The following is a 25,375-nucleotide window of genomic DNA, read 5'->3' as shown; positions in this document are numbered from 1 at the left end:
TGCTCTGCATGTGTCAGTGAGTCTCGGGGCTTGCTGGAATCTGTGCAAGGGAGTGGCTTTCTCTCCTCCAACCTCTTTCCGACCCTTGTTTTTCCTACTCTCTTGTGAGTCCTACTGCAGCACCAGCTCTGTGTCAGAAGGGTATCCTTCCCGTTCTACCCTCCATTAGCAGGCTTAGTCTCTCAGATTCCCAGTTTCTGAGAGCAGACTCAGATTGCATAGCTCACCTGTCAAGCTGAGCCACACTGTGCCACCTTGGCCCAGCTCACTGTGGCTGGCATGAGTGTCCAACCCCAGCTAGGACAGTGGCGCACTGCCACTCAACTCCCAGACTCCTTTGCTCCTTAAGCCACTGGGGCAGGATTGCGGCACCCCTTCCTGGGAGTTCATATAACACCCTCACTGTCCACTAGATTGAGAGTCCTTGGGGCAGGGGTCATGTCCAGGTTATTGATCAGTGTTAACACAGCCCCAGCCTGGAGCAAGGACTCAGGGAGTGGTCACTAGCAGGCTGTCCGCCTCGTCCTACCTGCTTTGTGGTTCCTGCTGCCCTAAGGACCTGAGCAGAGTTCCTGCCCAGCCCGGACCAGCCTGCAGGGCTGTGCCCTGGGCTTGCCTGGACCAGTGCCCAGGTTCACCCCAATGGCAGGCCTCCTGCTCCAGCACCTTGGTGCACTGGCTCCAGCAGGCACGAGTGGTTTCTGACTGCCAGGAGCCTCCAGCTGACAGCCCCCCTGCTCCCACACACTGGACTCCTCACACCTGGTTTCCAAGCGAGGCTGGACCAGTGTTTTCCCTAGACTGCCAAACGCAGGCTCTGAGTAGGGCTTGGTGCCCAGAAACCTGGGGATGATGGAAGGTGGCTCCCTCCAGAGTGGCTGGTCAGGAAAGGTAAGGCGGAACAGAAAGCCACCTGTTGGGGTGGTGCAGACACCACGCCCACCCAAGGCAAAGCCAGGCCCCGCTTGGCTGGAATCTCTTGGTGCCTGCTAACCCTGCCACATCCATCTGCCGGCGAGAGGCCACCTGGTGTCTTACACAGTGAGGCTCTGCCCCTGCCCTGCACTTCTCAGCCTTGGGTGGCCTGCTGAACCCCTCTGGGGAGGGTCTTAAAAGCCACGAGTTATTGAGGCCCTGTGGAGAACTGAGTATCATTTCATTTATCCTCAATGATGCTGCCAGGCAGGCCTTGCTTTCCATTTGCAGAGGAGGAAGTTGTGGCACCTGCCTCAGGTCACTCACTGGTGGGCGGCCAGGATTGGCGCCGCTCAGCTCTTTCTGACTCCGATCGTTATGCCTTCCCCACTACTTCTGCTGTCTGCGTAAGTTCTTAGAAAGGTCTCTGCAACCAATTCATGGGAAAGCATTTGAAAGAGATATAGCTTAGCAGTCCCCACAGCACTTAGGGGCTTGGTCCAAAAAGCCACAAGAGTGGAAGTGAAGATTCTAGAAACTTGGAGCCCTGAGGGTAATCGGGAGTTCTACATGTCTGGGTCCTTGGCTGCCTAGGTGAGCCGAGTCATGAGTCATGCTCACGTGACCGGAGGGAACTAAAGGCCCTCCCCACAGGCATTCCCCGCACCCAGCCCAAATCCTCCCCACCACACAGACGTGTCCTCCCCTGTGCCCTGGCAGCTGCTGCTGGATGCCGGTGCCCATGTGGAGGGCTCAGCAGTGAATGGTGGTGAGGACAGCTATGCGGAGACACCGCTGCAGCTGGCCTCTGCAGCCGGTAAGCACACCCTGTCAGCATGTCAGCAGGGGTCCCCAACTGCCCCAAGGCACTACCCGCCCTGCTCACAGCATCACCCAGCCCGAGAGGCCTGTAGCTGGACATTTGGCCACATGCATAGACCCCTGTTGTAAGCCTTGAAACCCATCTTGTTAGGCCCCTGGGGGTGGGGGGTTCCCTCCACCCCATGCATCAGGGTTTCTGGGGAGTTCAGTGTCCAGGCAGATCCCAGCAAAGGGGCACAGTGATATGGACAGTGGTAGTATCCTTGGTCCACCTTGTCTTTTAGGGAACTATGAGCTGGTCAGCCTATTGCTGAGCAGGGGCGCTGACCCCCTCCTCAGCATGCTTGAAGCCAACGGCATGGCCTCCTCCCTCCACGAGGATATGAACTGCTTCAGCCACTCAGCCGCCCACGGCCACAGGTACCTGCCCTGTGTGAGGTGGGGCATGAAGCATGCTCTTAGGAGCCTCCATCCCCGACAAGGGAGTAGAATTAGGCTTGGAGATCTTTCCAGAGACTGGGAGTGGGGCGGTGCATGTGAGCCAGCTAGAAAGAAGATGCAGACCCTCAGCCAGCATAGGGGCCCCAGCCACTGGAGGCAGGGAGACACTGGGAGACTGGGGGTTCAGGGGTTGTTTAGGCCCCACAGTGGTTCCTGGCAGCCCTGGGATTGGGGCCTGAGTCTCCCAACGCCCAGAGCAGGCCCTCCAATTTCCCGTAAGACTGTCTGCCCTGAACCAGCAGGGCCCGCCTTCCCGAGCTTGGCAGTGGTTCCCGGGGCCTGTAGCAGCTTCAAAGCGCCCCACAGGCTTCCTCGCAGTGTATAGCTAGGTTGCGAAGAGGCTCGTGGTGGCTGTGTGGAAAGTCACATCCTGCTATAAGAGCAGGTGGCAGACCTTGCTTTGTGGGGGCCTGCCCAGGGGTGTGACAGGGCAGCAGCAGGCTGAGACCAGAGCCACTAGGCAGGTCAGGGGCAGAGGGAGACACACAGGTTATCAGAAGGCAGCAGAGGGGCCAGAAGAGAAGGGTGGGCAGGACACCTATATACTGTTCTCCAACACTGCTGCTGAAACCAGACTGTGCTCTGCTGTGTCCCCCCAGAGTGCTTCTCTCCACACCCTCTGCTAGCCCCACCCCTCCCCCACCAAATCCAGCCCATCCTCAGGTGTCAGCTTGCCCGTCATCTCCCCTAGGACTTCCTACTTCACCTGGAGCCCCACGGCCCCCCACTGTGGCCTCTTCACCCTTCGTGGAGATTGCCTGTCTGCTTATCTGCATCTCTTTGCCTGGAACCCAGGATCCTTAGGACAGGCATGGTGGCTAGCTAACCTCATGTATCAGTGCACGGCACAAACTAGGTGCTCTGTAAACTTGCTGAGCTAACAAAGTGACAGCAGGATAACCCCAGGTCCCTCAAGGGGATATACATGGCACAGCACAGCTTCCACCATGGAAGGGAGACAGGATGGGGGGCCGGGAAGAGCTACTGGGAGGAGACTCAGCCTCCAGGTGACTTTAGGCCTACCCGTGCTGCAGCATTCCAGAGCCCCAGGCCCCAGGATGTGACAGGCCGGGCCTTGGAGCCAGAAGTCCTGGGTCTGAGCGTACTTCTGCCCAGGGTGGCCTTGAGCACAAGGTACTCATCACCCACAAATGCCATGTTCACGGGATCTCACAGGGTTAAAGACATTAGTGCAGGGAATGTGCTCCATCCGGTCTAATGATCTATTCGCTCGTACACATGAATGAATTCTATGTAACATGCATCTTCACTTACTAATGAAATGAAGGGGAACCACTGAGTGCCAGCATGTCCTATGTTTCTGATACTTTTGTTAAGTTGGCTGCTCTTTCAGGCTATGCATTTGATGCCATCACATTCGCCTCACATGAATGCCAGAAGAGGATCATGCCGCCACCCTGTTGTACAAACAGAGCAGTCAGGACTCAGAATGTAGAACTACCTGAGACCACACAGCCAAAATGCAGGACCTGCTTGGCCCCAAAGCCCATGACTTCTTAGTAGTACCAGGATGGCAGATGGGAGGGGTTCCCTGCACCCTCCCGTCTCGCCCAGCCTGCCTGGGCAGGGAGGGCTATGAGCCCTCTGTGCCTGCAGGTGCCCCGCAGGAGGCCACCCGGGCCCTGGGCCCCTGGGAGGCACTGCCCATGGTGGGAGCCGAGGCCTCACCGCCTGGTTCCTCGGCCTGCAGGAATGTCCTGAGGAAGCTCCTGACACAGCCACAGCAGGCCAAAGCAGACGTGCTGTCGCTGGAGGAGATCCTGGCCGAGGGCGTGGAGGAGAGCGATGTGTCCAGCCAGGGCGGCAGCAGCAAAGGGCCCGTGCGCCTAAGCCGGACCCGCACAAAGGCCCTGCAGGAGGCCATGTACTACAGTGCGGAACACGGCTACGTGGACATCACTATGGAGCTGCGGGCGCTGGGTGAGGCCACACAGGCATGCATGTGCACACATGCACACACATGTGCTCTGTTGCTCTCTGGCAGGCTGGGAGGGGGCTGGGGCCACAGGGCAGACAGGCCACAGATCTGCTGAGCATAGGGTGGGGCTCAGTCTACCCAGGCCTAGTGGCTGATGGGCAGGACAGGAGAGGCCCTGAGCCTCAAACACCCCCCAGCAGGGGTGCAGTGAGAGGTCTTCACCCAGCCTTCCACCCGCATCCTCCCTGGTTAGAGCTTTGCCATCCCTGGCCTGGCCACAGCCCAGGGGCACTAAGAGTCCACACTTCTGGTCAACTAGATGCTCTCCTGTCGCTCAGCCAACTTCTTTTATTCCTTGGGTCTGTAAGTCTGTGGAATTCTCTTCTGCAAGGAGTCAGGTCAGACAGAGAGACCTGGCTAAGATCACAGTCATTCCACGTTTGCTGGCGCTGTTGATCCTCATCCAAGAGTGTGATATCATATGAAGCCCGGGGATGGTGCTGGCTCACTGTGACCTCCCAAGGCACAATGGCAGTATCGTTACTATCACAGGGACAACATACCAACTCCCAGAGCCGGGCCAGGAGAGCAGGAGGCCACCCAGCCTTCTTGCAGAAGTCAGCCTCAGGGTTCTTCACTGTAAAATGGAAATATCACTCCAACCTATAGTCAGTAAACTGCGGATGCTACCACCACCTATGTCATTATGTCCCTGGGGAATGCCATCAGTCCTTTTTTTAATCCAGGGTGAGGTTGGTGGGTAAGAAGCTATCTAATTACCAGGAAAATTACTAGTTTTTGTCATGATGTTCACAGAGTACCTCTAAGTTACTCTTTGGCCCCACTGACACACTCCAGGGAGCTGGTAAACAGTAATTACACACCATGGCTGCACACTAACGGACCAGTGAGCTGGGTGCTGATATAAGCCCTCCATGATAGGACAGTGGTCACTTTGGGCTTCTAGACAGGTGTGGGGCCTGTGTGTCCTGCCTTTTTTCCAGGCATCAAAGTCCACCCATCCACCCCCCATGATTGATAGGTCCCCCCAGTAATTCCAGTGGCCAACAAACCATGGGGCTAGGGTGGCCCCGGGCTGAGCTGTAGAGTCCTAGAGCATGAGTTCCCTGCACCTGGGCTGGAATCATCCCTCCACCCCATCTGATGAGAACCTGGGATTCCCTCTGACCTCTCAGCAAGGCCCATCAGGGTGAAGGGAAGCTTTCCTTGTGCGGCTACGCTGAGAAGGCCATTCAGCATGCAAGCATGGGACAGGGCCTCAGGTAGGGTAAGGAGGAGACAGCTCTGCTCTGCTGATATCACGTGTCACTTAAGAGCCTGTCCAGAAAAGGGGGTCAGCTCGGGGTGGGCTCAGGTGGCCTGTGTGGGGTACGCTCTGCAGAGGTGAATGCCTGCCTGCCTGTCCCCTGCTGCTCCAGGCGTCCCCTGGAAGCTGCACGTCTGGATCGAGTCTCTGAGGACCTCCTTCTCCCAGTCCCGGTACTCGGTGGTACAGAGCCTCCTGCGGGACTTCAGCTCCATCAAGGAGGAGGAATATAACGAGGAACTGGTGACTGAGGGCTTGCAGCTCATGTTTGACATCCTCAAGACCAGCAAAGTGAGTGCTGCCAGGCAGGTCCCCACCCCAGGCTCAGAGAATCCTGGAGTCCAGATCCCCCAGTCCTAACCCAGATCATGGCACAGACATATAGACTGACACACAGGCAGATGGACACACATTGTCCCTGCAGGGATAGATACAAGACCCTCACATACACAGGTGGATGCCCACCCCACACCCAGACTTGCGTTGCTTGAGTGCAGAGGGCATAGGCTGTGGATCTGTCTGGGCTGGAGCTTGGCCAAAAAAGCAATTTGGAAACCAACGATGAAGGAATAGACGTCTCTTGTCAAGCCAGATCCACGAGGAACAAGAGACATTGGCTGCTAGGTCCTGGCGTGTGCTTTTGAAAGCAGCCGGATGTATCTGCAGCTGTAAACAGACAGCCAAAGCGGGGCAAGGGGCTTGGGGAGTGAGCTAATGGGCCCTCTCTCTGCCTCTCTCCCCCACAGAATGACTCTGTCATCCAGCAGCTGGCTGCCATCTTCACACACTGCTATGGCAGCAGCCCCATCCCCAGCATTCCAGAGATCCGGAAGACCCTGCCAGCCAGACTAGGTGAAGGCCTGTCCCTGCCTGCCTGGCCACCCACCAGGGGCTCCCCTGTCCGGCTTCCTTTTTCACTGTCATCTTTGTCTTCCTTTCCCATTTCCACGTTCCAAGGCCCTGGCCTCAGTTTCTCTGTTCTTCACTTTTGTATCCTCCATCCCCAAAACACCAAAACACACACCCCTTTCAGCATGCTTAAATACCTCTGGGTGGGCTCCCCAGTCACTTCCCTCTTGCTTCCCCTTTGATACAGACCCTCACTTTCTGAATAACAAGGAGATGTCAGATGTGACCTTCCTGGTGGAAGGAAAGCTGTTCTATGCACATAAAGTCCTGCTGGTGACCGCCTCTAACAGGTAGGCCTCCTGGGATGACAAAGTCTCAGCCCCCAGGGATACCGTCAGATGTGCTGGAGGAGAGACTCTGGCTGGGACTGTGCCCCTCAGAGTTCAGTCACGTAGCAGGGGAGCCCCCGCCTGCCCCACTGGACAGAGGGACAGTAGGCACAGGGACCCAGAGCTCTTCAAGAAGAGCTCTGGCGCTGTATTCTTTCTGGGTGAGTTACTGCTTTTGAGTTTTAGAAAATGGGAGTGTTCTGGAATGAAGAGTCAGTTTTCTGGCTACAGGCGTCATGGTCACTCGTACGGTGGGTACAGTGACCAGTCAGGTGATGGAGCAAGTCACACTCAAGACCCACCTTGTTTCCTCTCCTTTGCTCCAGGTTCAAGACGCTGATGACCAATAAGCCGGAACAGGACAGTAGCAACAGGAAAACCATCGAGATCAGTGACATGAAGTACCACATCTTCCAGGTGCGTGGCTGCCTCTGTCACAGTCTGCTACTCTATCCCTAAAGCCTTCTACATTTTCTGAATCAGTGTGTAGGTTTTCTTCCCGGCAAAGGTAGCCGTTGCACTGTGGGCTGTAGCCTGGGCCTCTCGTGGCTCCTGAGCTCTGGACCACAGACTGACAGATGTGCAAAGACAGGCATGCGCCACACATGCATGTGTGAGTGCTCGTTCCTCACTCCGAGCTCCCAGCAGCATAGACACTCACTGCGTGCCTGTGGAAATGCAGAGCCTCGGGCGCCCACATTTTAATGAGACCCTAGGTGGGCGGAGTGCACCCGAAGCTTGAGAAGCATGGTCTAGGCTGCATCACTCCTCCCATGAGTCAGACGCCAGCCAGGCTGGCCAGGCAGAAAAGCCAGAATGAGGCCATCCTGGTTGTGAAACATCAAGGTCATGTCTTTCGATCGCTAAGCTTTGGAGGACATCAGAGGTCGCGCAACAGAAACTCTACAGGCTGGCCACCAGTCGGGACAGGCGAGGTCTGGAGGAAGAGACTGGCTGGGATCTCAGCCAAGCCCCAGTGGAGAGCTCCCTTCTGGCAAGTGGGGACTGCAGGTCCCCTGGCTGTGCAGTCGGCTCTGGGCTGCCAGGGCGGTCCATAAGGGCTAGAGGCAGATGGTGTGTGGGTCCAAGACCTGGCCCTGCCCAGGACAGATTTGTGGCCTAGCAGGAGAGATCAGAGCCTGACAGAAGCACGAGGCACCACCACCTAAAATGGCTTAGTCCCTCCCTCGTGCTCCCTTCAATCATTCATTTGGCATTCAGTCATGTATGGGTACTGTAGGATAGCAGTAAACAGGTCAGGGACCCTGCCTCCAGGAGACGGATCAGGACACAGTGTGACAGGGAAGCGCTGGGAAGGCCGGCAAGGAGCAGCAGATGTAGGACAGCACATGCAAAGCCCCAGCAGCCGGAGATCGTGGCATCCCCAGTAAATGCCTCTGGTCTAGTCTGGGCAAGGATTCAGGAGAACATTTAGAAATGAGTGTGACGCTGCCCAGAGGAGCCACAGGAGGAAGGGCTTGAATTTATCCCAAGGAGCCTTCTTACAGTCATCAGCCTCACCACAGCAAGGCAGCAGTGCCAGCACTCCGCCTCTGTTCACCAGTGAGGCTTCACAGCACAGTCCTAGGAGGTGCAGGTACAGATGAAGCGTACAGGCGGACTGGAGTCAGAGGCACAGGGGCTGAGGGTCTAGAGCAAGGAGCCCCAGCTCACACAGCTGGGAAGTGACAGAGGCAGGATTCAAACTTAAGAAGTGTAGAACAGTCAAGTTTGCATTTAGGAAGCCCATAATGGTGGGTGAGGAAGGGGTCGGAGGGGGCATGACTGCAGCCAGGGGACCAGGTAGGAGGCTGTTGAGAAATCCAGCTGATTGATGATGGTGATGGTGTCCGGGCAGTGGCAGTGAGGTGGAGGGCAGAGGATGGGTGTCGGTGACTGACAAGGGCATGGGAGTGAGGCCTAGGGTCTGGCACAGGAACAGAATGGGGGCGTCTCTCCTTCCCTCTTTTCCTTTCCTTGTTCCAAGCTCATGGGGGGAGGGGCAGCAGCTCTAGAAACTTGTTTGGCTAAGCAGCCCAAAGTCCACGTGAGTTGGAACATGAGGTGGGGTCACGACCAAACACAGGAGGCAGTCCAAGAGGGGCAGCAGGGATTGGGCAAGAGTGGCGGTGAGGGCACATGGGTGGCATGGGTGACTGCCATGCAGCTGCCCATCACTGCCACATCTGCTCCCAGGGAGGATGCCTGTGCTGGAGCAGGCTTGGTAGAGTGGAGGAGGGCGTTCGGGGACAAGAGATCCAAAATCCGTGGCACACAGGGGCCTGGGAATGTTAGCCATTGGCCTTGCCCTGTGGGGTTCCTGGCTACATCATCGGGGGAGTGTCATTTCAGATGGATGCTCTCGAGAGTGGCTCCTGCTTTCTGGGCTTCTTGGAGGGGTCAGCCGTCAATCCAGGCCCTGACTTTGCTAACAAAGCCTGAAAGTTCCAGAGCAACCCCCAAGTATCTCACTGGCTCACACAGCACCGGGAAGGAGGTCATTATTTTTGTTTTCTAGAGTATAAAACAGAGGCCCAAGGAGACCTAAGCAGAGCCATCAAGGAGAAAGATAATGCAAGCCACACATGATTTAAAATATCCTAGTTAGCCACATGAAAAAAGAAAAAGAAATGGATAAAATTTAGTAATAATATTATTTAAACCAGTGTAGCCAAAGTATTACTGTAAAATGTGATCGATAAAAAAAAAAGTTTACATTCTTTTTTTCATACTAAGTTTTCAAAATCTAGTGTATATTTAACACTTTAGCACATCTCAATTCAGACCAGCCACATTTCAGGTGCTGCAAAGCCACATGTGGCCAGGGGCTGTAGCATTAGATGGTGCCAAGGTCACTGCTGATGAAACGCAGGCTCTGGGGGATCACCTTGCCCTTCTAACATGGCCTTGGACCCCAGTCCTGTCCCTGCAGTATATGTGGCCTCCCTACTGTCGGTTTCCTGGCGGCCTACTCAGAGCAGAAGAAAATCCTGCTGCCCTCTGTAGCTGATGCTGCCTGAGAACTTTGTTAGGGCAGCCAGTCCAGCCCCCAGACAGTCTGATTTGAGGAACAGATGACCTTGTCCTGCCTGGGGGCTATCAAGACTGTGCTAACTCTGCCTGCCCGCCATTCAGCTCCCTTGGCAAGGCTCCAAGAGAGAAAATCTGGTCTGACTTCGGTGGACTCATGCATTCAAGTGACCTCACACACCACTGATATCTCCCAGGACTGGCCTTGGGCCTGGAGGAGGCTAGCCAGGCCCTGCTCCTCTCCCACCAAGGCTGGGCTCCTTGCCCTAGACCCTCTGGTGCCCCTTGCAGCCTGGGGCCTGGTCTTGAGCCCAACTGTGGCCACTGGAGCCATGTTTATTTACACATTTGCCAGCCCCCTGCTAGGGCCGTTCTTTAGCCAACCAGGGAGAATCATTTTTCTTTTCCCAGCTCAGAACCTCCCCGAGCTCCAGTGCAATGGCAGAGTTTGTAACTTAGACCTTAGCAGAATTAAGTGTAGCTCCCCCTTCCTGGGCCTCCTTGTGCGATATCCCAGGGCCCTGTGCTCCTGATAGCCCCAGGTGGGTCTGGGCAAGTCAGCAAGGTGACCGTATACCAGAGCCCCACCCCAGCTCTGCTTTCTTTACAAGGGAGCAAATCCAGGAGGGAGTTGGGGTCTGGCTCTCTCGCCTGCACATTGGAGTCCTAGCAGACTGAAAGTCAGTAGCCAGTTAGACTGCCAGCCCCCCACAGTCCCACCTCCTTCCCCCCAGCCCCACATTTAGAATTTAGATGAAAGGAGAAGCAAGCAGCGTGGCACCTAGTGTGCTGGGAGGGCTCCAGTGTGGGGGGTCAGGAGACCCAAGTGACGTAGCCATGCCAGCTTCTCTCCTTGCACCTCAGTTTCTCCAACTGAATAGCATCTTCCCTCCTAGCTTGGGCTGTCACAAGGATCAAAGTGAAACTACTATGTGGAAGGAAGCTTGTCATACATGTAAGAAGTCAGGAGAGAGAATCTTGGGTTTGACTTCTAGAGGCTGCGTTCTGGGGAAAACACAGATGCTTGCTCTCAGCTTGAGCAAGCAGTGGGGTATCTGCAGGTGTCAGCATGCAGAGGGACAGCGGGCACGGCAGGGCTCCAAGGTGGGGAGTAGCACCCTGGTGGGCCCGGATGAGAACTCCGGCCCTGCGTGTCCATGTGGCACTCACACGCGGCCTCTCCCCCTGTCACAGATGATGATGCAGTATCTGTACTACGGAGGGACGGAAGCCATGGACATCCCCACTGCTGACATCCTGGAGGTGAGGATCTGGTTGCCTCCCTGCTGGGGAGAGGAGCAGGGAGCCCGCATGCCAGCTCCCCAGCTACCTGTGTCTCCCAGTCACTCCCTGCCTATGACTTTCCAGCTTGAGGCATCTTCCAGGCCTCAACCCTGCTCTTCTCAGAAAGGCAGCACATGGGCAGAGGAGGAGAGGAGGACCCACTTCCCTGCTGGCCGCCCTTTCTCCCTGGGTGATGGGAAGGGCCGTTCTGGGAGACTGGGAAATTGTGCACCCACCCAGTCCAGCCTGCTGGGCCTGCCCAGGGATTAGAAAGGGACTCCCCATGGGGATGGTATGCCCAGGAGGATCCAAAGGCAGCTGGGCCTCTCACTCACCTGTCACTGGTTAGAAGATGGACCCAGTGCTGGCCACACACCTGGCTAGGTCATGCGGATGAAGCACGTAACTTATAGTTCAAGACCTGCGGTAAGAAATCCCAGTCAGCATGCTTCCCATGCTTCTAGATGCTTCTAGATGGCCTAGAACAGAAACAAATCAAGGTCATAAGACTTGACCTGCTGGGGTGGGCAGGGGCCCTGAGGGCTGGGAGGAAGGCAGGGCCCATGAATAAAGTGGCTTTCTGGTCCCTGACGCCTGGGCCATGGGCCTGGCCATGCATCACCAAGGCTGCCTTTTCTCCCCTGCCAGCTGCTGTCAGCTGCCAGCTTGTTCCAGCTGGACGTCCTGCAGAGGCACTGCGAGATCCTGTGCTCCCAGACCCTCAGTGTGGAAAGTGCCGTGAATACCTACAAGTACGCTAAGGTGAGGATCCCAGAAGCCAACAAGCTGCCTCCCCCCACCCAGGCCTCTGCTGCCTCCTGGCCTGGCAGCTTTGAAAGGCAGTGGAGGGACCTGAGGGAGGCTTAGCAACTACTCTGTCACTTTGGGTCATTGCTGTCTGGCAGGACAGCTTGGGAGGTGAGCTCCCAAGCCATGTGGAGCCCAGTTCTCATTCCAGCTGTGCCACATCCCGTGGGGGCACTGGGGGCGATGACTGAGCCTCTCTGAAGCACGTCAGTTTCATAGGTTCCTACCTGATTTTCTCCCCAGCCTGTCCTCCTTAATCTCCCCTGTCTCAGCAAATGGCACAGTCATCTGCTCAGCTGCTCAGACTCAAACTTAAAAGTTATATATACATATATATATTTAAATCTCCCATGTCTACGCCATCTACCTCTGAAACACATAAGCAGTACCTCCACCCCCATCACTGCTTTCCCGCCCTGCCCCAGGCTGTCACCATCTCTCTCGGGCCATGGCACTGACCTGGCCTCCCTACCTGCTGGCTTTTACAGGGTATAGTACACAAGAATCTTTGAGAAGATTCCACCTAAACCCACCAGAGGTTTCCCACTGCTTGCACACTAAATGAAACCCAACCCCTTACCACTCTTGACAAGGGCTCTAGGATCCTGCCCATATCTCCCCTCTCAGTGCCCCTGTCCCTTCACTCAGCCACATGGCCTCTGTCTCTCAACTCATTCCCACCCCAGGTCTCTTGTGAGAGCCATCCCCTCCTCCAATAAAGCTCCTGGGCCTTCCTCAACACACCTGTCACTGTCTACCATCACTTGCTCCTCTTTCCCACCAGCACTGACCTCTGTCTGTGGTTACCTTGCTTGCTTCCTTGGTTCCATCTCCCCTGAACTATAGCGTCAGCTTTAAGACCCTGACCTCAGAACCAGAGCCCAATGCCTGGCCCAGAGTGGGCACTCCATATTTGTTGAATTAAAACAGTTCCTGAGCATCTGCCACATAAACTCTCCTGTGTTGGACGTTGGACACTTAGTAGCAGACAGTCCCTGCCTTTAGCAAGGGAGCTTCCAATCCAATGGGGATGATTACCATTCAACAAGCTGTCACCAGTGTGGAATAGGCAAAGAAAACAGTGGGCCAAGAATAAGACTTCAGTGACATTCCTGGTGGCATAGCTGGGATTTGAACTCGGATCAGTCCCACCTGAGGATGCTCATGGAGGAGCAAATCACCTCGAGGTGCAGACAGAGCATGCCTTCCTCAGGCTGAGGCTTAAGCAAGGCCTTGGCCCATGGGTAGTGTCTGGAGCGGGTGGAGGCAGTTTCAGATGGGGCCATGCTAAAGCTGTGGGTCTCCCTGCCATCTGCCCCTACAGATCCACAATGCCCCTGAACTGGCTCTGTTCTGTGAGGGCTTCTTCCTCAAGCACATGAAGGCTCTGCTCGAGCAGGACTCCTTCCGGCAGCTCATCTATGGCCGCAGCAGCAAAGTACAGGGTCTGGAGCCACTGCAGGACCTACAAAGTACCCTGGCCGAGCGCCTGCACTCTGTCTACATCACCTCCCGGGTCTGAGGTGTGGGGAGGAGCCGCTGGCCAGCACACCCTACCCGCTCTGGGCCTTGGCTCTGTCTCTAGGCATCCCAGTGGCCAGGAAAGGCTGGGAACAAGTGCTTTGCAGGGGTGTCTGAACCAGCCCATTGGCAGCGCCTGTGGACCTGCTGGGGGCCCTGCCTGTGGGGGATGGTTGTAGGCCCCCCTGGAGCCAGGCTCATAGGATTCATTTTACCCCCCTTTGTCAGACATCCTCTCTGGTGATCTGTCCTTGGGCAGGCAGATGTGGCCAAAAGGTGGCCCTCCCCTCCACCCACCTGCCCTTTGCATCTTGTAGGCCACCATGTGCTTCTCCCTTCCTGGAGGTCAGCTCTGCTCTAAGTAACTTCTGACCATGCCCTCCAACCCTAACTACTAGGCAAGCTCAGACTGTTCCAACCGGGGTTTTGCAGGGTACAGGCATACTTATGAATGTATACTGTCTGGGACCCAGGCCACGTCATTCAAAAGCTGGTATTTCCCCTCAACATTATGTCAGAAAGGCTGCCCAATCCCTGAACTTATTCCTCAAGGCCACACCTTTGAAAAAAAGCTAGAGGGCCTGTGGATCCTTCACAGAGGGTCACTTTGAGTCCCCTTTTCTTTGGTGTCTAGGCCTCCAAAGGCCCTCCTTGACCACTACCCTGCTCAGTCACTGGGAGAAGACAGTTCCCCAGCTGATGCCTTCAGAGCATCCAGTCTGGGTCAAGGATGGCACAGGGCCGCAGTGGGTATGATGGAGGGGCCTAGTGGCCTCAGCTGTTATCACTGCTGTTTTTAGGGGTCAAGGGATCAATTCTGAACCCCCAGGCCTAGATTTAGGCTGCCCTCAGGAATCAGACAGTCTCTCAAGTGAGAGTCCTTTAATTTGGACTGGAGAGCAGGGCCAACACTTCTCATGGGGAACTGCAGGTCCTGGGATCTGAGGGGCGGCACACAGTGGAGGGGAAGGGCTGGGAGAAGAGGACCTGTGGCTGCATTCCCAATCCTACCTGCCCCCGACACGCTGTGGGCTCCAGGCTCTCGTCAGGGTGGAAACATGGCAGGAGGCCAGGACCTTGTCATATTTATGGGCCAGACACTGAGGGAGCCTTCCGGACAGCTTGCTCCGGGTAGCCTTCTTCAGCTGTCTGGCCACACCTTAGAAAACTATTTATTCACCAAAGCCCCAGGCACTTAAGGAGGTAAAGCTTTAGGCATCTTGAAAAGCCCCCCGGGGACTTGAAATCCTGGAAATTATTTTTGACCAGCTGCATGAGCTGAATGTACAAAGGAATAGGTGTTATTTTATTGCTGTATATTGTATGATACTGTAACTATATGTTAATGTCACTTACTGTAAATGTACCATGGTTTTATTAACAATAAACGCTTGTTAATAATGACCTTTGCCTTGTTGCTCCTGGTAAGGATTGCTCAGAGCTGGGGAGAACCCCGAGCTGATGTCCTGGTCACTCAGGGCTCCTGTCTCTCAGGAGGACCCCCTGCCAAAAGCTGTGCAGTGACTACCTCCCCGACTCACCTCCCCCAGGACCTGGAGCTGGAGCTGACCTTGGCGAACCACGCAGCAGGCAGCAAGTACCTCGCTAGGCCCTGGTGGTCCTCTTCTGTCACGTGAGGTGACCGCTGTTAGATAGTTCCCATTTGCGAAGCACTTACGTGCCCCTGGACTTGACAGAAAAGGTGTTTCCATGGAGGGCTGGGAGCCTGATGGCAGGACAGCAGCTGTTGGGCTTTTCCAACCCCCCCTGACCCCAGGCTCCCCCACGGCCCTGACGTGGGAGTGACTGTGGGGGTGGTCTCAGTAGTGACACAGTCCAGACCTGTGTGGTCCAGCAAACTGGGGGCAGAGCCTTCTCCACCCAGGCCTGCCCTACTGAGGGGGCACCTGTCCCTAGATGGCTGCTACCTCCAGGTCCTGCTGACCCTGAGCTGGGTGTGTCACCTGGTAATGGAGGACAGTGAGCCAGTGACGCAGGACCAGGAGTTTTCCAGAAACTGGTCATAGTTATTTCAGGTGCAAAGTCTAGTCAGAAAGACTTCTTAAAATTACTTCCTACCTCAGGCAGGAACAGAAATGCCTAAGGTCACTGGGAACCAGTGAGCAGAGTGGCTGGGTCCAGTGAAAGGCCAGTGCTCAGGAGTTGGGAGACTACATGACAGCCTCTCGGGGTTAGCCAGGGTCAGTCCTGGGAAAGCCCCAGTGCTGGCTTTGCTGGGTGGGGCCTCAGCTTGGCAGTTTGAGACCCACCTGGGGCTCTGGCCCAGGGTGGGAAAGGGCCCTGCGCGACCCGTGGTGCCCTCTGGGGGCCGCAGGGAGGAAGCACAAGCCTTGGCCCCGTCCTGTGAGCAGAGGTGCAGAGGATCCTGTGATGGAATGGAGGGTGAGGGAGGGCATGGGTGTTGTCCCTCCCCAGCACTCACCATCTGCAGCGGCTACTCTTCATAGGTCTGTATCCACCCTTCCAACAAGTTCCCCACTCCTGCAGGACATGGCTCAGTCCAGCACCCAGCCTAAACGTCAAGATCTTGCTCCAAACAGGAGACCCAACTGTTTTTCCTCTTGGGAGGCAGAAAGTTAAAGAGAAGGCAATCTAAGGCAGGGATGGGACCCCTCTGAGCCTGGGTGTATCAGGAACACACTCTTAAACAAGCACTTAAATATTGAGAAAAAAATCAGACATTCTTCCAAACAGGCTAGGAGGACCCTAAGGGAAAGGTGGGGGGAGTTTGGTCACCTTATCTCACCCCTGGTGACTGGGCCTCCTCCTCAGGGCCACTGCTCTGAAGCGTAGGGGGCCCATTTCTCCTCCAGCTGCCTGCTTCCAACTACTAGCAGTCAAAGGCAGGCTGGGGGAGAGGAAGTGAACTTAGCAGGAGTCCCTGGGAAACGGGCTGAAAGCAGCAGTTCTACAGTGGAGGGATTGCATTCTACACCAGCCACCACGCAGGCAACCAGATACGAGGGTGCCCGAATGTGACCTGGACCAAGGCTGAGACCGGTGTCCCCCCATCCTGGGCCCTGCATTCCTTCTCCAGAAACTCCCCCTTTCCTTTCCTCTCTGCTGGTTACCTGACCCCAGCTGGATGCCAGGGTCATCACAGCTTTCTCCTTAGAACTACCTCAAGTGCCACAAGAAAGCCACCAGCCTTTTCCTTTCCTGCTACCTCTGCCCCTTTGCAGAATCCATACATTTCAACTTCAACCAATTGTTTATAGAACCGAAGGCATCCCCTACTCCCAAGTCTGAACTGCCTGTTCAGGCCAGAGGGGATGCCAGCCACCTCTGTCCCCCAGGCCTGCAGACTGGCAGCTGTTGTAATGGCCTCAGATAATGAGCCTATTTTTCCAAGGTGAAGGTCACTTATTTCCTCCCCTCCCCCAGCCTCAGCAGCCCCCTTTGTGTCTGTCTCCTGGTCACTCTGGAGTTCTCTGGGACTGCTGGGGCCAGATGAGCGGTGGAGACACTGAAACAGGCTGGTATCAGCACACGCCAGGTGAGGGGATGGAGACCATGTAGGAATCTTCATTCAGGTTTCTTCAGCCCCTTCCCCATCCTGGTGACAGCATTCATAGCTGTCCTAGCTGAACTGATTTCGCAGGTGAGATTTCCCGAGACAGCAAAGCTTTATACATGTCTGTTTCTGGGGAAAAGATGGTGGTGTCTGGGGGAGGTGTGCTTTTTCAGGTTTGGAGAACCCAAGATCACGACAGAGTGCAGGAACCTGTTCAGGAACACATGCTTTGCAAATAACAGGGCCAGGACTGCCCAGCAGGCAAAATGTTCACTCCCTGCTTGTGTTCAGAGGGGAAGGCAGTCTCAGAGATGAACCTTGTCTGAGGATGGACCTTGCCACCCAAATGGCACTCCTTCTAGCTCAGGCTGTGGTTTGAGAACAGAGATAGTCCTCATTCGGTAAGTCTCCGTGCTCAGGGGTAACTGAGCAGCTGCCCTGGTTATGCTCTGATGCAAGTCACAGAACCAGACTTGTGAGCACTCACCATACCTCTTCACATTCTACTCCTTACACGCCCTATCAGGGAGGTGCTGTCACTCCCCACTTGTGTCATCCAGAAGTGGACCTGGATGGCAGGCAGAGGTAAGTGGTGTGCCCAAGGTCACAGTGAGGGTCAAGGCAGAGCCAGTGTCAAAGGCAGGATGTCAGGCTTCAAAGTGCTTCTCCTTGCACCCTAGGGCAGAGCAGAGCAGAGCAGAGGACAGGCTCTGGGGCCAGAGCAGCAAGCAAGGGTTCAGCCAGTCTGGACCCTGCACCTGTAGAACACCATGACTGGGTAGTTTTAAGGTACCACCCAGCTCTGACCATCTAGGACCCTGACTTTGCTTTTTGGCCACTCTCCTAAGAAAATCTTTGAAAGGCAGGCATAGGCACTCACCTGAGGAAATAGGTCAAAAATTATTTTCAGCTCCCCTCTCAGCAAACTTTCATGCAGACTTAACAGCTGTCTGCAGGCAAGAAGCTGCAGATCCTGGAGACAAAAGAACCCTCTGCCCCCAGAGACAAGGCACAGGTGTTCTAGACTCAGGTGGGAAGAGTTTGCTCTGACCTGGGAGTTGCATGTTTAATCTTCTTTGGTCCATAAGCTCCCCTTTCCCTCCCCATCCATGCATTTGACTTCTAAGGAACCTGGATTCCTTAACAGGGGTGAAAAAGAATGTATTTGGACTCTTGGAAGACCAAGAGAAACTGAAGATAACGCAGTCAGACAAGAACACGACTGAGCTGACTTCCATCTCGAATTTTTCTTGCACTTAGTTACATGGAGCGATCAGGAGCAACCCTACAGAAACCAGCACAGGACCTTCTGGGTCAAGGTTTCAATAACATGGTATTGGATTTGAGATTAAAGTAGGTAGCATCAGACAAACATACCAAATATGTATAAAGCCACTACTAATTTCTGTCCCCAGCAGGTGGAAAAGACCAAACGACCTGACAGGAGAAGGGAGGAAGAGGTACAGCTTGCCGGCTTCCAGGTACCATACCAAGACCCTCAGGATGAGCACAGTGAGCACCAGTCAGCACTGGCCACTTCTCCCACAAGCCCCTGGCTTGATAAACCTGGTCACTCACACACTGCCCACCCACATACTGCCCACCCTCAGCCTTGATTCCAGTACTTTCCCAAGTCCACTGGGCAGTCAAGTTCCACCAGAAGAAACAGGGCAAGGTGCAACTTCCACCTATGTGACGTCAATGATCACCCACAAGAAATTGGTCTTTGCTGGATGTTATTTATTAAAAATAGTTTCTCTATCCCTCCCCCACCCCTGCTAGCAAAAGGGTCTTTCCCAACAATTTTTCTCCCAAATGGACGAAATAATAAGTTTCGGGGACTCAACATCATATGCTTCCTTAATTAAAGCTCAAGCTTTTCTGGGACACTGAGCAGCAGGCCTGCTGGAGCCCCAGGCGGCCTGGTGTGGGCCGTGCACAGCCCAGAGCACAGAATAGCAGCCTGCCATGGCCCCTGGTTGGACCAGGGCTCCTACTGCTCCAGGCCTCGGTGCTCCACCAACAGCCTCCTGAAAGCTGTGTACTTAACTCCCCAGAAGGGATGAGAGACAGTGTGGCTTCTACGTGTGTGGGAAGGAGTCAAAATAAAGTTGGGTCCAAAGCAAAATATGGACTCATGGGAAAGGAAGATCTGGACTGGGGGAGGTTCCCCAACAGACCCCATTCCACAGTGATTGCGCCTTAAGCCAAGGCTAGCCTGTGTCTGAGTTCCTGGCAGGCTTCTCAGTGTGATGGGAGTTCTTATCGCTTTAACAATCCAGGCCACTGCTCTGTCCAGCCAGAAACAGTTCAGAAAGTCAGGTTATCTCCTTACAAGTCAGCTGCCGATGCCCAAGGTTCTCTTCACTATTTCTTCCGCTTCAGTTTCATATCTTTCTTGGTCTTCACATCTCTGTTTTTCCTCAACCTTTTGTTCTGTTTGGGTTCTTGTTTAGCTTCCAGCTTCCTTTTCTTGTCACTGGAGAAAAAAAAAAAAAACGGAAACAGAAAAAGTGAAACATGCATAGACCTGTAACATCTTTGACTACTTTGTTTTAAGCTGCTTTTTGCTTTGTCTGAAAAAATTATTTCCACCACACAAAAGTTGTGTCAGATGTAATTGTTCTTTGCAAGTCTAGAGCATACCAGACATTGTGCCGGGGGCCGGGAATACACCACTTCCTGCCCCAGCTGAGCTCGTAGACTATGGAGGAACAAATCTACATCTAACACCTGAAATCTGAGTCCTCTTCAGACACTGTACATTTCCCCCTCCCAAGACCTCAAGAAAAGTTTAAGGCAGCACAGGAAACATTCCCATGCACCACTCACCACTTGGAATTACCCTGGGAACCAGACAATATCCCTGTGGCTGTGAGGAAGTCCCTAATGCAAAGCATGAGACCCCAGAAAATCGTACAATACTTGGTTATTTTGTTTTTCCTAAACAGGAGGAAAGACCAAAGGAATAGCTCAGGTTACACATTTCAGCTGGCCAGTGTATTCCTCATTGATTAGCACGGGGATTGCTCAGCACAAGGCCACCTTCCCACCACAGCAAGCTGTTGTCACGTGCACCTTCACCCTCAGAGGCTAAAGAGTCGCTCCAGTGGCAGTCTGCTCCAGCAGCAAACATCTCCCTGTGAGGGGAGAGTGAACAGCTTCATCCAGAGACCATGAGTATCACCTGAACGAAATGACCTCTCAGGAAAAAACAGCAAGGCCTCAAATGATGTCAGTGTTTTTACCTCCAAAGGTACAAACTTGCACATTTACTCAGAGCTCTCAAGCACACACGCTGCTTAATTCAGGAGGCTTCTCACTGGCAGTGGCGACCAAACAAATGGCAGAGAGGCCAAGCTCTGTGGGACATGGAACCAGGCCATCTCCACCCCAAACATATTCCCTGGATTTTTAAAAAATTTTTATTTTGGTATCGTTAATGTACAATGACTTGAACAACATTATGGTTACTAAACTCCTCCAATTATCAAGTCCCCACCACATACCTCATTACAGTCACTGTCCATCAGCATAGCAAGATGCTATAGAATCACTAATCTTCTCTGTGCTATACTGCCTTCCCTGTGCCCCCCTGCTGGACCAGTGCTCCTGCTGCTGGAATTACCCTGGAAACCTGTGGGGCCTTCTGCTAGTGTGCTAATCGTAATGCCCCTTTTTGCCCCTTATCCCTCCCTTCCCACCCATCCTCCCCAGTCCCTTTCCCTTTGGTAACTGTTAGTCCATTCTTGGGTTCTGTGAGTCTGCTCTGTTTGGTCCTTCAGTTTTTTCTTTGTTCTTATACTCCACAGATGAGTGAAATCATTTGATACTTGTCTTTCTGCACCAGACTTATTTCACTGAGCATAATACCCTCTAGCTCCATCCATGTTGTTGCAAATGGTAATTTGTTTTCCTCTTATGGCTGAACAATATTCCATTGTGTATATGTACCACAGCTTCTTTATCCATTCATCTACTGATGGACACTTAGGTTGCTTCCATTTCTTGGCTATTGTAAATAGTGCTGTGGTAAACATGTCTTTTTCAAACATGTCTTTTTCAAACTGGGCTCCTGCATTCTCAGGGTAAATTCCTAGGAGTGGAATTCCTGGGTCAAATGGTATTTCCGTTGTGTTTTTTGAGGAACCTCCATACTGCTTTCCACAATGGTTGAACTAATTTACATTCCCACTAGCGGTGTAGGAGGGTTCCCCTTTCTCCACATCCTTGCCAACATTTGTTGTTGTTTGTCTTTTGGATGGTGGCAATCCTAACTGGTGTGAGGTGATATCTCATTGTGGTTTTAATTTGCATTTCTCTGATGATTAGCGATGTGGAACATCTTTTCATGTGCCTGTTGGCCATCTGAATTTCTTCTTTGGAGAAGTGTCTGTTCAGATCCTGCTCTGCCCATTTTTTAATTGGATTATTTGCTTTTTGTTTGTTGAGGCATGTGAGCTCTTTATATATTTTGGATGTCAATCCTTTATCAGATCTGTCACTTATGAATAAGTTCTCCCATACTGTAGGGTACCTTTTTGTTCTACTGATGGTGTCCTTTGCTGTATAGAACCTTTTTTAGTTTGATATAGTCCCACTTGTTCATTTTTGCTTTGGTTTCCCTTGCCCGGGGAGATATGTTCATGGAGAAGTTGCTCATGTTTATGTCCACGAGATTTTTGCCTATGTTTTTTCTAAGAGTCTTTTGGTTTCATGACTTACACTCAGGTCTTTGATCCATTTTGAGTTTACTTTTGTGTATGGGGTTAGACAATAATCCAGTTTCATTCTCTTGCATGTAGCTGTCCAGTTTTGCCAAGACCAGCTGTTGAAGAGGCTGTCATTTCCCCGTTGTATATCCATTGCTCCTTTATCGTATATTAGTTGACCATATATGCTTGGGTTTCTATCTGGGCTGTCTAGTCTGTTCCGTTGGTCTATGGGTCTGTTCTTGTGCCAGTACCAAATTGTCTTGATTACTGTGGCTTTGTAGTAGAGCTTGAAGTCAGGAAGTGTAATTCCCCCTGCTTTATTCTTCCTTCTCAGGATTGCTTTGGCTATTTGGGGTCTTCTCTGGTTCCATATGAATTTTAGAACTATTTGCTCTAGTTCATTGAAGAATGCTGTTGGTATTTTGATAGGGATTGCATTGAATCTGTAGATTGCTTTAGGCAGGATGGCCATTTTGACAATATTAATTCTGCCTATCAATGAGCACAGGATGTGTTTCCATTTATTGGTTTCTTTAATTTCTCTCATGAGTGTCTTGTAGTTTTCAGAGTATAAGTGTTTCACTTCCTTGGTTAGGTTTATTCCTAGGTATTTTATTCTTTTTGATGCAATTGTGAATGGAATTGTTTTCCTGATTTCTCTTTCTGCTAGTTCATCATTAGTGTATTGGAATGCAACAGATTTCTGTGTATTAAGTTTATATCCCGCAACTTTGCTAAATTCTGATATTAGATCTAGTCGTTTTGGAGTGGAGTCCTTAGGATTTTTTATGTACAGTATCATGTCATCTGCAAACAGGGACAGTTTAACTTCATCCTTGACAGTCTGGATGCCTTTTATTTCTTTGTGTTGTCTGATTGCCATGGCTAGGACCTCCAGTACTATGTTGAATAGCAGTGGGAAGAGTGGGCATCCCTGTCTTGTTCCCTATATTAAAGGAAAAGCTCTCAGCTTCTCGCTGTTAAGTATGATGTTGGCTGTGGGTTTGTCATATATATATATGGCCTTTATTATGTTGAGGTACTTGCCCTCTATATCCATTTTGTTGAGAGTTTTTATCATGAATGGATGTTGAATTTCGTCGAATGCTTTTTCAGCATCTATGAAGATGATCATGTGGGTTTTGTCCTTCTTTTTGTTGATGCAGTGGATGTTGATGGATTTTTGAATGTTGTACCATCCTTGCATCCCTGAGATGAATCCCACTTGATCATGATGGATGATTTTTTTGATGTATTTTTGAATTCGGTTTGCTAATATTTTGTTAAGTATTTTTGCATCTATGTTCATCAGGGATATTGGTCTGTAATTTTCTTTTTTTGTGTTGTCTTTGGCTGGTTTTGGTATTAGAGTGATGTTGGCCTGGTAGAATGAGTTTGGGAGTATTCTCTCCTCTTCTACTTTTTGGAAAACTTTAAGGAGGATGGGTATTAGGTCTTCACTAAATGTTTGATCAAATTCAGCAGTGAAACCATCTGGTCCAAGAGTTTTGTTCTTAGGTAGTGTTTTGATTACCAGTTCAATTTTGTTGCTGGTAATTGGTCTATTCAGATTTTCTGTTTCTTCCTGGGTCAGCCTTGGAAAGTTGTATTTTTCTAGAAAGTTGTCCATTTCTTCTAGGTTATCCAGTTGGTTACCATATAATTTTTCATAGTATTCTCTCATAATTCTTTGTATTTCTGTGGTGTCCATAGTGATTTTTCCTTTCTTCTTTCTGATTCTTTTTATGTGTGTAGACTCTCTTTTTCTCTTGATAAGTCTGGCTACGGGTTTACCTATTTTGTTTATTTTCTTAAAGAACCAGCTCTTGGTTTCATTAATTTTTCTATTGTTTTTTTTCTCATTTTATTTATTTCTGCTTTAATCTTTATTATGTCCCTCCTTCTACTGACTGTGGGCCTCATTTGTGCTTCCTTTTCCAGTTTCATTAATTGTGAGTTTAGACTGTTCATTTGGGATAGTTCTTCTTTCCTGAGGTAGGCCTGTATTGCAATATATTTCCCTCTTAGCATGGCCTTTGCTGCATAACACAGATTTTGCAGTGTTGAATTATTGTTGTCATTTGTCTCCATATATTGCTTGAACTCTGTTTTTATTTTGTCATTGATCCATTGATTATTTAGAAGCATGTTATTAAGCCTCCATGTGTTTATGGACTTTTTCATTTTATTTGTGTAATTTATTTCTAGTTTCATACCTTTGTTGTCTGAGAAGCTGGTTGGTACAATTTCAATCTTTTTTAATTTACTGCTGCTCTTTTTTGTGGCCTAGTATATGATCTATTCTTGAAAACGTTCCATGCGCACTTGACAAGAATGTGTATCCTGTTGCTTTTGGATGGAGTGTTCCTTAGATGTCTGTTAGGTCCATCTGTTCTAATACATTGTTCAGTGCCTCTGTCTGTCTCCTTACTTATTTTCTGTCTGGTCGATCTGTACTTTTGAGTGAGTGGTGTGTTGAAGTCTCCTAAAATGAATGCATTGCATTCTATTTCCTCCTTTAGTTCTGTTAGTATTTGTTTCACATATGTAGGTCATCCTGTGTTGGGTGCATAGATATTTATAATAGTTATATCCTCTTGTTGACCTGACCACTTTATCATTATGTAATGTCCCTCTTTGTCTCTTGTGACTTTGTTTTGAAGTCTATTTTGTCTGATACAAACAAATACTGCAACTCCTGCTTTTTTCTCTCCATTAGTTGCATGAAATATCTTTTTCCATCCCTTTACTTTCTGTCTGTATATGTCTTTGGGTTTGAAGTGAGTCTCTTGTAGGCAGCATATAGTTGGGTCTTGTTTTTTTACCCATTCAGTGACTGTCTTTTGATGGGTGCATTCAGACCATTTACATTTAGGGTGATCATCGATAGGTATGTACTCACTGCCATTGCAGGCTTTAGATTCATGGTTACTAAGTTCAAGGGTAATCCCCTTACTATCTAACAGTCTAATTTAACTCACTTCATATGCTATTACAAGCAGAACCTAAAGGTTCTTTTTTTTCCCCCTCCTTTTTCTTCCTCCTCCATTCTTTGTATGTAATAAATCATATTCTGTACTCTTTGTCTATCCCTTGGGTGACATCTATTTAGCCTTAGGAATAATTCCATCTTATAGGAATCCCTCCAAAATGCACTGTAGAGGTGGTTTATGGGAGGTAAATTCTCTCAGCTTTTGCTTATCTGAAAATTATTTAATCCATCCTTCAAATTTAAATAACCTTGCCAGGTAGAGTATTCTTGATTCAGCACCCTTCTGTTTAACTGCATTAAATGCCCCTTCTGGCCTGTAAGGTTTCTGTTGAGAAGTCTGATAGCCTGACGGGTTTTCCTTTGTATGTGATCTTTTTTCTCTCTCTAACTGCTTTTAAAAGTTTGTCTTTATCCTTGATATTTGCCATTTTAATTATTTTATGTCTTGATGTTGTCTTTCTTGAGTTCCTTGTGTTGGGAGATCTGTGCACCTCCATGGCTTGAAAGAATATCTCCTTCACCAGATTGGGGAAGTTTTCAGCAATTACTTCCTTAATGACACTTTCTATCCCTTTTTCTCTGTCTTCTTCTTCTGGTACCCCTATAATGCAAATATTGTTCTGTTTCGATTGGTCACACACTTCTCTCAATATTCTTTCATTCTTAGAGATTCTTTTTTCTCTCTGTACCTCAGCTTCTTTGTATTCCTCTTTTCTAATTTCTATTCCATTTACCGTCTCTTCTACTAC

The 25,375-nt window shown here is 51.2% G+C and overlaps 2 protein-coding genes across 6 annotated transcripts in view; one reads left to right on the top strand and one right to left on the bottom strand.

Moving 5' to 3' along the window:
• Positions 1–13,526, top strand: part of ABTB2 (ankyrin repeat and BTB domain containing 2) — a 173,493-nt gene extending 159,967 nt beyond the window's left edge. For both annotated transcript variants that reach the window (XM_073216386.1, XM_017672940.3), the window contains 10 exons: positions 1,636–1,732; positions 2,022–2,157; positions 3,950–4,179; positions 5,617–5,795; positions 6,251–6,356; positions 6,601–6,703; positions 7,069–7,159; positions 10,967–11,035; positions 11,705–11,818; positions 13,188–13,526. In XM_073216386.1, coding sequence (XP_073072487.1) covers positions 1,636–1,732; positions 2,022–2,157; positions 3,950–4,179; positions 5,617–5,795; positions 6,251–6,356; positions 6,601–6,703; positions 7,069–7,159; positions 10,967–11,035; positions 11,705–11,818; positions 13,188–13,385 — 1,323 coding nt within the window. In that variant the 3' untranslated portion in view covers positions 13,386–13,526. The remainder of the gene's footprint in view (positions 1–1,635; positions 1,733–2,021; positions 2,158–3,949; positions 4,180–5,616; positions 5,796–6,250; positions 6,357–6,600; positions 6,704–7,068; positions 7,160–10,966; positions 11,036–11,704; positions 11,819–13,187) is intronic.
• A 5,116-nt stretch (positions 13,527–18,642) lies between these two features.
• Positions 18,643–25,375, bottom strand: part of NAT10 (N-acetyltransferase 10) — a 45,655-nt gene continuing 38,922 nt past the window's right edge. For 3 of the 4 annotated variants that reach the window (XM_073216382.1, XM_073216384.1, XM_073216383.1), the window contains one exon: positions 18,643–19,398. In XM_073216382.1, the coding sequence (XP_073072483.1) occupies positions 19,343–19,398 (56 nt within the window). In that variant the 3' untranslated portion in view covers positions 18,643–19,342. Of the gene's footprint in view, positions 19,399–19,901; positions 20,060–25,375 lie in introns of all 4 variants that reach the window. The other variant, XM_037019772.2, reaches the window with a different exon arrangement.

Source organism: Manis javanica, chromosome 11 (assembly GCF_040802235.1).
Source record: "Manis javanica isolate MJ-LG chromosome 11, MJ_LKY, whole genome shotgun sequence".
Lineage (NCBI taxonomy): Eukaryota > Metazoa > Chordata > Mammalia > Pholidota > Manidae > Manis > Manis javanica.
This window is presented reverse-complemented; position numbering and strand designations above follow the sequence as displayed.